This window comes from Micropterus dolomieu, linkage group LG21, assembly GCF_021292245.1.
Source record: "Micropterus dolomieu isolate WLL.071019.BEF.003 ecotype Adirondacks linkage group LG21, ASM2129224v1, whole genome shotgun sequence".
NCBI lineage: Eukaryota > Metazoa > Chordata > Actinopteri > Centrarchiformes > Centrarchidae > Micropterus > Micropterus dolomieu.
The window spans coordinates 35,579,513-35,593,686 of record NC_060170.1 but is presented as its reverse complement, the minus strand read 5'-3'; the positions used below and the strand labels follow the sequence as shown (position 1 = coordinate 35,593,686).

General features: G+C 47.4%; 2 protein-coding genes across 6 annotated transcripts in view; both read right to left on the bottom strand.

The window, feature by feature from the left end:
• LOC123960183 (bromodomain-containing protein 3-like) overlaps positions 1-9,401 on the bottom strand; it is an 18,113-nt gene extending 8,712 nt beyond the window's left edge. For 2 of the 5 annotated variants that reach the window (XM_046034790.1, XM_046034794.1), the window contains exons 1-6: positions 9,257-9,401; positions 4,483-4,774; positions 4,195-4,306; positions 2,562-2,699; positions 2,185-2,341; positions 699-868 (exon numbers count right to left, since the gene is read on the bottom strand). In XM_046034790.1, coding sequence (XP_045890746.1) covers positions 699-868; positions 2,185-2,341; positions 2,562-2,699; positions 4,195-4,306; positions 4,483-4,574 — 669 coding nt within the window. In that variant the 5' untranslated portion in view covers positions 4,575-4,774; positions 9,257-9,401. Of the gene's footprint in view, positions 1-698; positions 869-2,184; positions 2,342-2,561; positions 2,700-4,194; positions 4,307-4,482; positions 4,775-8,985; positions 9,135-9,256 lie in introns of those variants that run through there. The other 3 variants (XM_046034793.1, XM_046034795.1, XM_046034791.1) reach the window with 2 other exon arrangements.
• A 3,947-nt stretch (positions 9,402-13,348) lies between these two features.
• Positions 13,349-14,174, bottom strand: part of LOC123960184 (nucleus accumbens-associated protein 2-like) — a 14,366-nt gene continuing 13,540 nt past the window's right edge. Inside the window, exon 8 of the mRNA XM_046034796.1 lies at positions 13,349-14,057. Coding sequence (XP_045890752.1) covers positions 13,414-14,057 — 644 coding nt within the window. The 3' untranslated portion in view covers positions 13,349-13,413. The remainder of the gene's footprint in view (positions 14,058-14,174) is intronic.

The window sequence follows — 14,174 nt, the reverse complement described above, 5'->3', positions numbered from 1 at the left end:
ACACACACACACACACACAGGTGGAGCCAGACAGGTGTGACGACACAGCAGAGAGAGTCAGAGACACACACACACACACAGGTGGAGCCAGACAGGTGTGACGACACAGCAGAGAGAGACAGAGACACACACACACACACACAGGTGGAGCCAGACAGGTGTGACGACACAGCAGAGAGAGAGAGACACACACACACACACACAGGTGGAGCCAGACAGGTGTGACGACACAGCAGAGAGAGACAGAGACACACACACACACACACACACAGGTGGAGCCAGACAGGTGTGACGACACAGCAGAGAGAGAGAGAGAGACACACACACACACACACACACAGGTGGAGCCAGACAGGTGTGACGACACAGCAGAGAGAGAGAGAGAGACACACACACACACACACACACACAGGTGGAGCCAGACAGGTGTGACAACACAGCAGAGAGAGAGAGACACACAGGTGGAGCCAGACAGGTGTGACAACACAGCAGAGAGAGAGAGACACACAGGTGGAGCCAGACAGGTGTGACGACACAGCAGAGAGAGACAGAGACACACACACACACACACACACAGGTGGAGCCAGACAGGTGTGACGACACAGCAGAGAGAGAGACACAGGTGGAGAGACAGACAAGTTAGTGTTGTCTTTGATATTTTGGGTCATGTGACGCTGTCCCAAAACACACGTCGTTACCTTGACGACAGGCTGTGCAGACGGCATCATGGTTGCCGGGGGCTGCGGGGCAGCGACAGGGGGTGTGGTCTGGACAGGTGTGGGTGTGGTCGAGATGACAGGTGTTTGAGAGGGGGAGGGGGAGGGATACGAGGGGGGAGGAGAGGCTGAAGACTCCGCCTGCTGACTCACTGAGACACAGAGAGAGTACAGTCAGTACTGGAGTGAAGTACTGGGTACTGCCACACAGTAACATCACATTTATAAAAATACCTGCAATCATATCGCTACATTTTTCAGAGATCAGACTGCTTCAGATGGTGAAATATTACACTGTACACCTTTAAATCATAGTACAACAAGTCAATATATACAGAAGTACCTGCAATAATATCCAGAGTAGTATCTGCTGAAGTATATTAGAAATAATACATTAGTTAGGTACTTAGAGGCACGGCAATATGTACCTATGGCGTTACAGTCTATTAATAGTTTTCAGTCATGTGACATGTGCGGTGTCCTGGAGGGAAAAACAGACCAACGCCACGGCTCCTCTGTAGAGACGCCGCAAAAGCTGTTGAATATTATTTGGATCACCTCTCAACTAAAGTGTTGGGCACTTCCGATATAACGTTTACAACATCCGCTGCCGTTTTTCTACCGCCAGGTCCCAGCCGCCGCTCGACCGCCGTAATGTTTACGTTTACCTTGTAGGCAGGGGTGGAAATTAACTTTTTGGCTCACCTGCCAACGGGACAGGTACATGAAAACATTTTGTACCTTTTTATGTCACGGTAACATTTGTTTCAGTACTTCATATTCAGATAATTAGGTATTCTGTCCAACACAAACTTAAAGACACCAGATTGAAATTTGAAGCAAAATTTATTTATTGCTATTAAATGTCCTTAAGACATAACAGTAAATTGTTTTATAAACTTATAAGATGCTTATTAATTATTCAACTTAAACCTCCTCATTAATTAATATTTTTTATGTTTTGCTTCAGCCTCATTTTTGCCCTCAACATTCATTAAACTTTCATATAGAGTGCATCACTACAACAAGTTGTTTTCATTTATTCAGTCTTTGTAAAAGAAAAACAGTCTACATTGGTCTCTAAATTAGGGGGGGCGTGGCTTAGCGAAGGGTCAATCGCTGTCAAAATAATCTGTCGACTTCTCTTACACGCCTAGTACCTGTAGTACCTGTAGTACTGCAGTACGTCCCTCTGCTATCAGATGTCCTGAGTCAATCCTAAGTATTGGGATCCAGATTTTAACGGATTAATATCTGCTAAAATAACTCAAAACCTGTGTTGCTGTACTCTAGTACTTTTAGTACTGCAGTAGTACTATAGCACTGTACCTACAGTAGCAACTGTTTTAGTCCTGCAGTAGTTGCATTTTCTGTACTGCAGTAGTTACTTTAGTAGAAGTACCAATACTAGACACGTTTAGTGGCATCTTTTGTACGGCAGTAGTCCTTGTAGTAGAAGCAGTAGTACCTGTAGTACCTGTAGTAGCCGCGGCGGGCTGTTTGCTCTTGCTCTTCCCTTTGGGCGCCGGCGGCAGCAGAGCGACTTCTTCTTGAGGCATCTGAGCAACTTTCTGCAGGAAGATTTTCTCCAGAGCCTGAGCCATGAGGACGATGTCGTCTGTGGGCTGAGGACACAAACACAAACTGCTCATCAGACGAGACACATTTCAACAGGTGGGACAGGAGAGAAAAAATAACCACGACTGCTCAGCTGGTGGCAGCCATGACACTCGTCTGAAGCAGATTCTGCTCTGATCACAGATCTGCAGCTCAGGCTGCACAGCATCATAAAATACTGCTGACTGCTGCTTTAAAATGCAGTAGCGTGTAGTAGCGTGCGTGTACCTTGTTGTAGATGTAACAGTTGGTGAACATGGTGTTGAAGTCCTGCATCGCCTCACTGGCGCTCCAGTAATAATTGTTCTCCAGACGTTTCTTGATGGTCCCCATGTCCATCGGGTTCTTGATCACCTTGTGGTAGTCCTGGAAATACGGACGAGGTTAGCTTAGCATAGCATGAAGGCTGGAAACAACTAGCCTGCCTCTGAGAAAGGAAACCTGCAGCAGCTCTAAAGCTCCCTGACCGTCAGCAGGACAGGAAGTGCCGGGGGCAGCGTCGCTTCCACTGTCTGCCAGGACTGTGACACTGCTCATGAAGAAGTATTCATGCGAGAAGCAGAGAGTAACGGAGAAAGAGGCGAACAGCAGAACGACTGTTTTTTTGTACGCTGTTTACTTACTAAATACACTTTTGAGATGTTTTGAGGCGAGACATCAGCTGTGTAGAACGTCATATTGGAAGTTTTAGGAAAGTTGATGGTAAATCTAAAATGTGCTCAAACATTTTCGTGGTAGAGAAGCTCCACAAGCGCCCGCGAGGTTAGACTGGCCGGCTAGTCCCGCCCACAGTGATTCACTTGATAGATATTTAATTAGTTAAATGCTTTAATTAGGCTTATGGGGAGACAAAAACAATCCCGACTTGTTGACTAATCAAATAAATAATGAACAGATTAGTGGACTACAGAAATCCTCAGTTGCAGCCAGTGATGGGGGTAATCAGATTACTTTAACACAGTAATGCAACGCGTTACTGTTGGTAACTTAAGTAATCACATTACAGTTACTAATAACAAAATCACGGCATTACTTGCGAACTGGTTCTTCAACTATCCGCATAACGGGAGGAGAGAAATATAAATCAAACGTCCTTTTCGTGTGCGTTTGCGTGACACTTTTCCTCACTTTTGACTTCAGCTCAGGTTCATGAAGACGCAGAAATGGCAGAGCTGCTAAAGACGCCTTTAGAGGGGGGGGAATGTATTCGCCTGTGGCGAGGCTCTATAGCCGGTGCAGTCTGCTGACTCCGAGGAGGAACAGGCTGTCTGGCACACGGTTTGAGAGCCTCCTGCTCATCAGGTATAAGCGCTCTTTGGTAAGCGCGTCCAGTCAGAAGAAAAAACCTACTTTAAAGCCACAGATCAGCTGGAGAGCTGCAGTCAGTTTGTTGAAGTTTCTCCTCTGAAGTCTCAGCATCTGATATTGTGATGTGGGCCAGTGTCTTATTTATATTAATATTTTCAACAAATTAATGTTTGCACTGGCTGGAAGGACGACATATTCTAAATTCATTATTTAAACAATAAATGTTTCCAATGAAATGTCCTATTACAGTTTTAAGCATTATAGTTGGGCTGATGTTCGAAACTTTGCCGTCACTTTGTAGTATTAACGAGCACAAAGAGAGACCCTGTGTTTGTCCTCGTTATAATAAGGGTTTGTGTTGATCTGAGCAGATAAATATTTTACCTTTTCCGAGTCACTACGCCCTACCTACTGAGATTTAGAGGCGACCCTACTGGCAGAAAGTACGATGGAGATAAAGCCCTAGATACAAGTTATTTACAAAGCACTTGAACAAAACATTATAATACACACTAGCTTCAAGACTTGGAAGGACAGTGTGCACGTGACGTACCGCCAGGCAGAGTTTGATGGCGTCGACCGGCTGGTAGAAGGGCCAGGCGAACTGATGCTTCCACAGAGTCTTCACCACCACGTTCTGCATGTACTGCAGCTGGTTGGTCTTTCTGATGGACACAGAGAACACAGCGTCAGACTCACCGGCGCTCACGCCGACCCGCTCGCTACACAGGCGGAGCGACTTCAAGCGGCGCCACGTGATGACATCACAAGCTGGTGGATTTCCTGTGGAAGCTGGAAGTGAGCAGTGAAGCTCAGCCTCAGGTGCGAAGGCGTTTCCTACCTGCCGGGTTTGGTGGGATTGGTGACCTCAGGCGGGGGCGGGTTGGTGAGGGTGGGGGGGCTGGGGGGCGCAGCCTCGGGGGCGTCCGACATGGTGGACGACGGTGACGCAGCAATGCACCGTGGGACGGCAGTGTCTGACCTGGAGGTGAAAAAACAACTCCCTCTGTGGTCTGAGGGTGTGTGTGTGAGGGCACACAGGTGTGCGTTAGAGCGCGTTCAGTTCAGGTGCGGCTGCTGTCGATTCTTCAGCTCGATGTTTCCCCCGCGGAGACAAACTCCCATCGCACGGCCTGAAGGACAGAGTGAGAGAGAGAGAGAGGCTTGAATCACGTCTCAAAGTTTTGACCATGAGCAGAAAAGCTGCAGAAACACAGGAGCTATTAAAGTCCAGGAGTTTCTCACTAAAGGAGGTTTCACACCTGTCTCGTTTGGTGCGGACCAAACGAGACAGGTGTGAAACCTCCCACGGACCACGGTCCAGACCAAAAAGACAAAATTTGGTCCGACAAAAAGAGGTCGTCTCGGCCCGGATCCAACGGCTTGGCTCGTTTCTGGGGTGAAAGCATTTTTTGGATGGTTCGGAGTCTCAGACTTTTTAAAGCAAGTTTGGGGGTTGACGTGTAAACCGGAAACAAAGAAATGCATTGAAATAAGGACACGATTATAAATCTCCCGGGACAGCTCGTCTTTTCACACAGACGGCTGCTACAGAAGCTCTCTGCCACATACACCTTTGGTCTCTCCCCAAACGGAGGTGCAGGAGCATCGTTTCCTGTCGGCGACGTTGTAATGTTCGCACGAGGACGTTTAACTGTGAATTTGAACGAGCCTTCAGTAGAGTTGGTGCATATGGTATAGTGGAAAAATCTGAGCTGTTTAATAAACCAATCAGTCAGGTACAGGGAGACGCAGCCCACACGATGACGACGACAGGTCGCAGAATTACAGCGACACCAAACCAAAACTAACCGGATGGATCAAAACTTTCAGGTGTGAAAGCCGCCTAAGTTAAAATTAAGTAATTTATCATTACAGTGAAAAGGAGGAGGGAAGACCAAGTCATGACTCAGCAGAATTATGTGCTTCTCTTTCTATAAATAAATAAAATAATCACCATAAACTGGTGCAGAGAAATCCATCAGAATGCAGGAAATAAAGTGTTTAACGCTCAAAATCTTTCCTATAATTCAGCATTAGAGATTTCTTAACATTAGTGTTAAACTCTCGTCTGGTGGGTCAAGTGTGTCGTCACGCCGGCTGTACACACTGTGCGTACACGTCCAGCTGCAACCTTTTATCCGTTAATCACTTAGAATTAAATCAGACGGATCTCCAGCGAGCGGCCTCGAACTGGATCTGAAAAGAACTCTTTCTTTTTACAGCAGGAAGCTAAGTTTTTTGTCTTTCACGCCGCCACATATCGTATGCTAGCGATGACATCATCACGTTAAGTCACTTGCGGTGCACGGGGAGGAAACGCTTGGTAGCGCTAGAGGACAGTCCGCTAACAGACCAGATTAATTTAAATCCATCTAATAAGAAAAGTTTAAAACCTTTTGATAAAAACATTCCCAATTTTTATTCGTCACACAATTTCAATCCTTTTATGGATAATTCTGGTTTCTTGCGTTACAAAACCTTTTAGCTCAGGTTGTACAGATTTGTAGGGACATGAAGGAACTGAAGATGCTCCAAGACATGAAATCACTGTGGCAGCGACTATTCTGATAATGGATTCATGGTTTGGAAACTTGTCTGGTTTCAGCTGCTTCTGCTCTGCATTTTCCCCTTTACCGGACAGGAAACAAGGTCTGAACCATCAGGATCTGAACACAAGCGTTACAGCTTTTCACGTTTCCTGCTTCGACCTAAAACACGGCAGTAAATCAAGAACTTTAAAGTCTTTACGTCTCCAAACAGGCGGCTGCTCACAAGCGGCTGAACGAGACCACAGAGGTCGGCGAGGTCTGCCACAGAACGTTCAGAAGTACTCCAAAAGGTGGCTTTGATTTCAGAGGGAACCAACAAACATACGACGTCCCAGCAAACACACCAGGACCTCCACAGGACTGTCAGACTCGCCGAATCATTTTAATGTAAAGAAACAAAGAGCTGCCGTGTTCTGAACTCTGCTCATTTCTCCAGAGTTTTTCTCTCGTATATTTCTGGCTTTAACCTCAGAGTTTTCTCTTGAAATGGTCTCCTCCTCCTCCTCCTCCTCCTCCTCCTCCTCCTCCTCCTCCGGCTGTCTTAAACATTTGGACGTGTAGAAAAGTCAAAACAAATTCTCCGTCTCTGAAACTGACCTGTTGGTGGACTAAGATCCCGAGGCTGCAGAGCTGCCTGCGAGAACGTGATAACTTTGTTTCTGTTCTGAAGGAAAAACTGTGAATCTGAGGTTGTTTTCTGGTAAATTTACAGATTTCACCTCAGAAATATTCTCAAAATATCCCCCCAGACAAACCCGGAGGTCTTAGACATTGAAATAGTAAATCCTACTAATTAAATTCTACGTCTCTGAAACGGATCCGCTGGTGGATTAAGACCTCGAGGCTACAGGTCCACCTGCACAAACGTGATGCTGTTCAGTTGCAGAGGAGCAAGTCAGGATGAAACCTGAACAGATCCCGTCAGGCGGGGTTTCTCAGTTCTCCTCGTGTACCACACCTGTAAACGGACTATTCGTGTAAACAACATCGAGTCGACCACGAAGGAGCCACGACAGCAGACGTCGGGTAAAACATATCCACCTTGTGTCGTACGAGTTAATGTGAAAGTTACCTGAGGTAGCTGCTACAGAACAGAGCTCCAAACACCAGAACCATCAGCTCACATCAGGATCAGCAACATGCCGAGTTTAGAGTTTGAGAACGTGTCGTTCAAACAAGCAAACGGTTCATCGTCAATTCAGGTATGTTTTTTTCCTGTTGTATTATGTACGTGTGTCTTTGGAGCCTCTTGAAAACAAGATCTCTTGAATAAATTTAACTGAAGTGATTTGAATCATTTTCTCAAATCAATAGATTTTAACGTTTCACTGATTCTGTCAAACTTTCAAAGGAACGCAGCGAAGCACCCGAGAAACTGGAACCAAACTTTAAGAACTCGTCAATTAACAACAAAATCTCACTCTGCTTCAAACTTAAAGGAGCCCAAACACGGCAAAACCAGACGAACCGCCTGCAGACGCGTCCAGCGTGAACTGAACTCACGCCGAGAGCTGCAGCCAATGACAAGTTCGTCAATCTGTCCATCACTTTCACGATTATTCGAGTCATGTTTTGGTTTATAAAATGTCAGAAAATCAGAGTTTCTAAAAGCTCAAAGTCCTCAAATATCTCGTTTTGTCCACAAACTGAAATGAAAGAAAAAAATCACAACGATAAACCAATTTTCAAAATAGTTGACAAGAAATCGGCTAATTGCTGCAGCTTTAAACTCTTTCTTTTCTGCACACTTCAGCCGGCCGGCCGGAGATTCGTGTCCAGGTAGTGCAAACTAATCTCTGTCTCGGACAATAAAGACTTCAGATCCACGTTCATAAACCTGCCCCGAGCTGTACGGGCTCTGATGATCATCTCACAAGTTCTAAACCACCCCGACTATAATTTGAGCTCCTTAAACCATCTGAACGCAGCTCTGCTGTAAACTCACATCACCATTCCTCTGTTCCTGTTCACCAGGAAACAGCTTCATGTACACACGTCCTGCTGCACCGGGACCACAAACAGCACCAACACTGGACCCGGACCCCCTTTATAGCTCCGCTCAGTCAGTAGATACGAACCTTTATAAGAACTACAGGCTCTGTTGCACCAGAACATACCAAGGCAGTGAAAATGTACCTGGCAATAAACCCGGTTCTGGTTCTGGTGTGTTTGTTTGAGAGCACAACACCCTGATCTTTGTATTAAATTACAAAAAGTACCTGAACCCAGGTCTGCTGTGAACCCGTGTCACTTATTCACCAGCAAACAAGTTAATTCACAGAGTCCTGCAGCACCGGGACCACAAACTGCACCAAAACTGGACCCGGACCCCCTTTATAGCTCGGCTCAGTGCCGTGTTTACCTGCAGGGCCCCGCTTCAGTGCCAGCTAACCGACCTGCTCCCCGCGGCCCGGATCAACAGATGTCGGGAGTCCGGCTGCTGCTGCTCTACCTGCCTGCATGCTGCTGCGGTTCAGCGGCTAACTAGCGGAGCTAACCGCTAACAGACACAGCTGCGACCACCGAACTCACACAAACCCGTCAAACAGCAGCGGCATCCGCGCGCACACACGCCGAGCCGGTGATTTACGGCCGGACCGGAGCCGAACGCCGCGCCTGTGGCCGCCGCGGCCGCCCAGGTGCGAGCGTTTCTGCGGGCGAAACGAAACATCCCATTTATCTCGCTTTAAAAAGATGGCGGGCAAGCCAATGCAAAATACAGGCTAGGTGGCTAGCTAGCCGAGCTATGCTAACTTAGCGAAGCCGCGGAATGTGGTTATTACGGTTTCTACCTGAGGCGCAGGTGTGTGAGCGCGTGTTGGAGGGAGCATCTTCGCCCGTGTTCGGTAAACAGACGCACAGCGGACCCGTTAACGCGGATTTAAATCCAATCTTTGCGGACGTTACCGCTCGGTGTTTGGCTAGCTAATGAGCCGTTAGCCCGTTAGCTGAGCTTTGTCTGAAGGCGCCGAGGCTCCGACGTTACGTTCCACCGACACATCCCCGCACACCGGCCCGGTAACCCGCTAACCCCGCCGCTACCGGCCGCAGAGGCGTGTTTACTTTGAGTCTCGGTCCTCCGGTGCGTCCAGCGGCGGCCTCCGGTCACTTTTCAGGGAGATTTTTATTTAGCGAAGTAGCATAATAGATGAGTTATCAGCTGTCTACCGTGTGCGCAGGCGCAGTGGCGAGCAGCATTATGGATGTTGTTGTGATCGGATTGGCTGACCGGGGCGGCTGCGGCGCTGTGATTGGCCGCGGTGTATTTTGGGAGGATATGATTTGTTGCTGGTTGATTTGAAGCGCTGTGATTGGCCGGTGAGTTAGTTGGAGTGCAGTGATTGGCTGAGGCGGAGACTGTGGTTTGCTGTGATTGGCTGGTCAGGTTTACCTGCAGAAGTGAGATTTTTTTTATTTTATTTGTGACATTTTAATTTCTATTAAAAAGTACTGACTTTATGTTTTATTATTTAGAATCAAATAGGATGTGATTACTGCAACACGGGAATATAACTGAGTGAACTGATAAAGCACCTACTGTGAGGTGACGCTGACCTCTGACTTTTTCAGGCAAAGCTTCTTTTTTTTCCTCTGGCTCGTCTTTATCGAACCTTGAATTCATTTCTCACAAAGATCTTTAGCCAAAACAAAAGTACATAAAACGAGAGAATAATATAAACAAAGAGATTTCTGATACGCCAGACAGCTCCGTCATGAAACGTGCTGTGATATAAAAACAGATTTATTTATATAAGACTGTGCTGTTATTCATACCAAATGTGTGCGTGTTAAAAAATAAAAATGTATTAAAAATTAAAATAAAATAAATAAATAAAACAGTAAATGTGTGCGTGTTAAAAAATAAAAATATATTAAAAATTAAAATAAAATAAATAAATAAAACAGTAAATGTGTGCGTGTTAAAAAATAAAAATATATTAAAAATTAAAATAAAATAAATAAATAAAACAGTAAATGTGTGCGTGTTAAAAAATAAAAATGTATTAAAAATTAAAATAAAATAAATAAATAAAACAGTAAATGTGTGCGTGTTAAAAAATAAAAATATATTAAAAATTAAAATAAAATAAATAAATAAAACAGTAAACATGTTTGTGTGTATATTAATAAACAAAAAAATTTCATTAATAAAAAAATAAAACTAAAAAATCAGTGTCAAATTTGAAATAAAAAAACAAAAAAAAACAAATAAAAGAACAATTACTAAAATATCAAACATTCAAAATAATAATAATAATGGTCGTCCTCAGTTCGCGGCATGATATTTTGCTGCATTTGGCGTTCTGGCATTTGTCCCAGTAAACAGTTTCTGTGCGTCTGAAATGTTTGCAAAGTGTTTTTCTCTTAATGTTTAATATTTGAAAGTGCACCTCAGCGTACTAGTGCAGGACCGTGGAGGTTTGTTCCTGGACCTGTTTGTGTAAATGTGTTCTGGACCAAACACACTAGCTGACATGTGACAACAGTTCTGATTGGCCTGAGGTCTGTGTGGTGGGCGGAGCCGCGTGTAACAGGAAGTACATCAGAGAAATCCTGTGGTCAGTGAAGTTGACATGACTGCGGCTCGAGTCCTGACTGAGACCAACAAAGTGGATCACACCAGTCCAGTTCTGAGGTCTTTACACCGGCTTCCTGTCTGTCAGAGAATCCTGCTGTTAGTTTATAAAGCACTCAACGGTTTGGCGCCAAAACACTTTCTGATCTTCTGCTTCGTTCTGAACCATCCAGACCTCTCAGGTGGTCTGGGACCAGGTCTGCTTTCTGTCCCCAGAGTCCAAACTAAAGTTATTATGCTCCGTATATCTCTGAAACTCTAATGTGTTTATTAATGCAGACATTTTCCATGCCAGTTGTTGTGTTTGAGACTAAACCACACATCTTGTGTGTGTGTGTTGCAGAGAGAACAGCAGACTCATGTCAAAAAGTGATCCATTTAATTTGACTCCACCCAAAACCAAATAAAAACTTTGTGCATGTGTTTCACACGGCGTCACGTCTGCTTTAACGTCATTAATGTGAACGCAGGTGATTACTTTTATTCAACCTTCAGCTTCCTGAAAGTAAAAAGACATAAATCCATGAGTCGGACGGTCTCTCTTTGTTTTACCGTGTTCGTGGGGTCCAAAACCAGGATTTGCTAAACTTGTGGGGTCTGAACAGGTTTGTGGGGACCAAAGGTTTCCTGGACCGGGCACCACGTGATCAATCAGAGGAAAGAGTGCTCCTAAGGGTCCGGTCCAAGACACGGAAATCAGAGACTGTTGAGCCCACGTCGTCACAGAGACCTGGTCCTTCTACATCCTGGGTCAAAGACTCGGCGGGCGGCCCGTGTTCTGGGCTGTCAGCGCAAGACTCCGACAGGATGAGAGGAGGCCGACTCAAATGTTTTAGATGATCATCTGGTTGCTGCCTTGTCTGGACGGCATTATGCTAATGAGACGTGACCACGAAGACACCAAGACAAACGTTTGTGTGTTTGTAGGTGATGAGACGTTAAATATTTAGCAAAACAAACTGTGTGAAGCTTCTTCATCTCTACAGTCGCATCTTTCTGTTCAGGTTACATTTACATGTAAATATTATTACTGCATAGAAGCACACATATTTGAATAAACGTTTTAATAAGCCCGTTTATCAGCTGGCGGGCGGACGCAGAGACGCTCAGTCCATGATGTGAAACAGGAAGTGATGAGTCTTGATGAGTGCTGCTGGCGCCCCCTGCAGGCTGCAGATCGATCGGTTCAGATCAAAGACAGAAGCGGTCTGATTATCAAGAAGCTTTATTGTCATCATCAGAGTGAACATCTTCATCATCATCATCATCATCTTCATCATCATCATGTGCCTGTGACTGCAGGAGGCTGTAACATGCAGCAGAGCCGAGCAGTCACACAGACAGGTAGGTGGACAGACAGACGGACGCACAGGTGGACAGACTGAGGGCAGAGAGGTAGACAGGTGGACAGGTAGTGAGGTAGGGGAGCAGAGACAGGTGGAGACAGACAAGTAGAGGACAGACAGGTGGAGACAGACAGGTAGAGGACAGACAGACAGGTGGAGACAGACAGGTAGAGGACAGACAGGTGGAGACAGACAAGTAGAGGACAGACAGGTAGAGGACAGACAGACAGACAGACAGGTGGAGACAGACAAGTAGAGGACAGACAGGTAGAGGACAGACAGACAGACAGACAGGTGGAGACAGACAGGTGGAGACAGACAAGTAGAGGACAGACAGGTAGAGGACAGACAGGTGGGGGGACAGGTGGACAGACTGAGGGCAGAGAGGTAGACAGGTGGACAGGTAGTGAGGTAGGGGAGCAGAGACAGGTGGAGACAGACAAGTAGAGGACAGACAGGTGGAGACAGACAGGTAGAGGACAGACAGACAGGTGGAGACAGACAGGTAGAGGACAGACAGGTGGAGACAGACAAGTAGAGGACAGACAGGTAGAGGACAGACAGACAGACAGACAGGTGGAGACAGACAAGTAGAGGACAGACAGGTAGAGGACAGACAGACAGACAGACAGGTGGAGACAGACAGGTGGAGACAGACAAGTAGAGGACAGACAGGTAGAGGACAGACAGGTGGGGGGACAGGTGGACAGACTGAGGGCAGAGAGGTAGACAGGTGGACAGGTAGTGAGGTAGGGGAGCAGAGACAGGTGGAGACAGACAAGTAGAGGACAGACAGGTGGAGACAGACAGGTAGAGGACAGACAGACAGGTGGAGACAGACAGGTAGAGGACAGACAGGTGGAGACAGACAAGTAGAGGACAGACAGGTAGAGGACAGACAGACAGACAGACAGGTGGAGACAGACAAGTAGAGGACAGACAGGTAGAGGACAGACAGACAGACAGACAGGTGGAGACAGACAGGTGGAGACAGACAAGTAGAGGACAGACAGGTAGAGGACAGACAGGTGGGGGGACAGGTGGACAGACTGAGGGCAGAGAGGTAGACAGGTGGACAGGTAGTGAGGTAGGGGAGCAGAGACAGGTGGAGACAGACAAGTAGAGGACAGACAGGTAGAGGACAGACAGGTGGGGGGACAGACAGGCAGGTGGAGACAGACAGGTAGAGGACAGGCAGACAGGCAGAGGACATACAGACAGGTGGAGGACATACAGGTGGGGGGACAGGTAGCTATTGTATTATTTATATACACAGGTAGGCAGATGCGATAGAAAGCTTATTGGCTGTCTTCCAGGGGCTCCTCCCCCCTCTCATCCGTGTCGGCCAATCCCCTGTGAGGAGGGGCGGGCTCTGCGGGCTGGGGGGAGGGATGTGAGGAGGAGGCGGAGGAAGAAGAGGAGGAAGAGGAGGAGGACAGGGAGAGGGGGAGGTCTGGGGGTTGTTCAGTCTGTAGCCTCCCTCCCCCGTCTGCCTCGCCTCCCATCAGCCCCTCCTCCGCCTGCCCCCCGCCCCCTCCTCCTGCTCCCCCACGGGACCCAGCGAACTGCAGGTGAGGCAGGAGGGCGGCTGGCGCCTCCTTCTCCCTCTCTCTCTCCCCCGCCGCCTCCCTCTCGCGGCGTTCAGCGTACAGCGGAGCCTCCAGGCCGAGGTAGGAGGCGCTGAGCTGCCGCAGGTCCAGCTCAAAGGGGCTGCCGCTGTGCTGCGCTTCTCCTCCCTGACCTCCCCCTCCTCCTGAGCCTCCTCCTCCCCTCTTACCCTTGCGGGGGTGGGAGGAGCCGGAGGCGGGGAGGCTGTCGGGGAGGAGAGACTGGATCTTTGGGAGCCAACGTTTCCGGACTCTGCGGGCGTTGGTGCACATGTCGGCCGCGATGACGTTCATCTCACTCTCCTTAAAGTTAGGAGCAAAGTTCTGACAGTACACTGAGGAGGAGGAGGGGAGGAAGGAGGAGGTGGGGAGGAGAGGAGTGATGAGGAGGAGGAGGGGGGGAGGAGAGGAAGGAGGAGAGGAGGGAGGAGGAGGAGGGGGAGAGGAGTGAT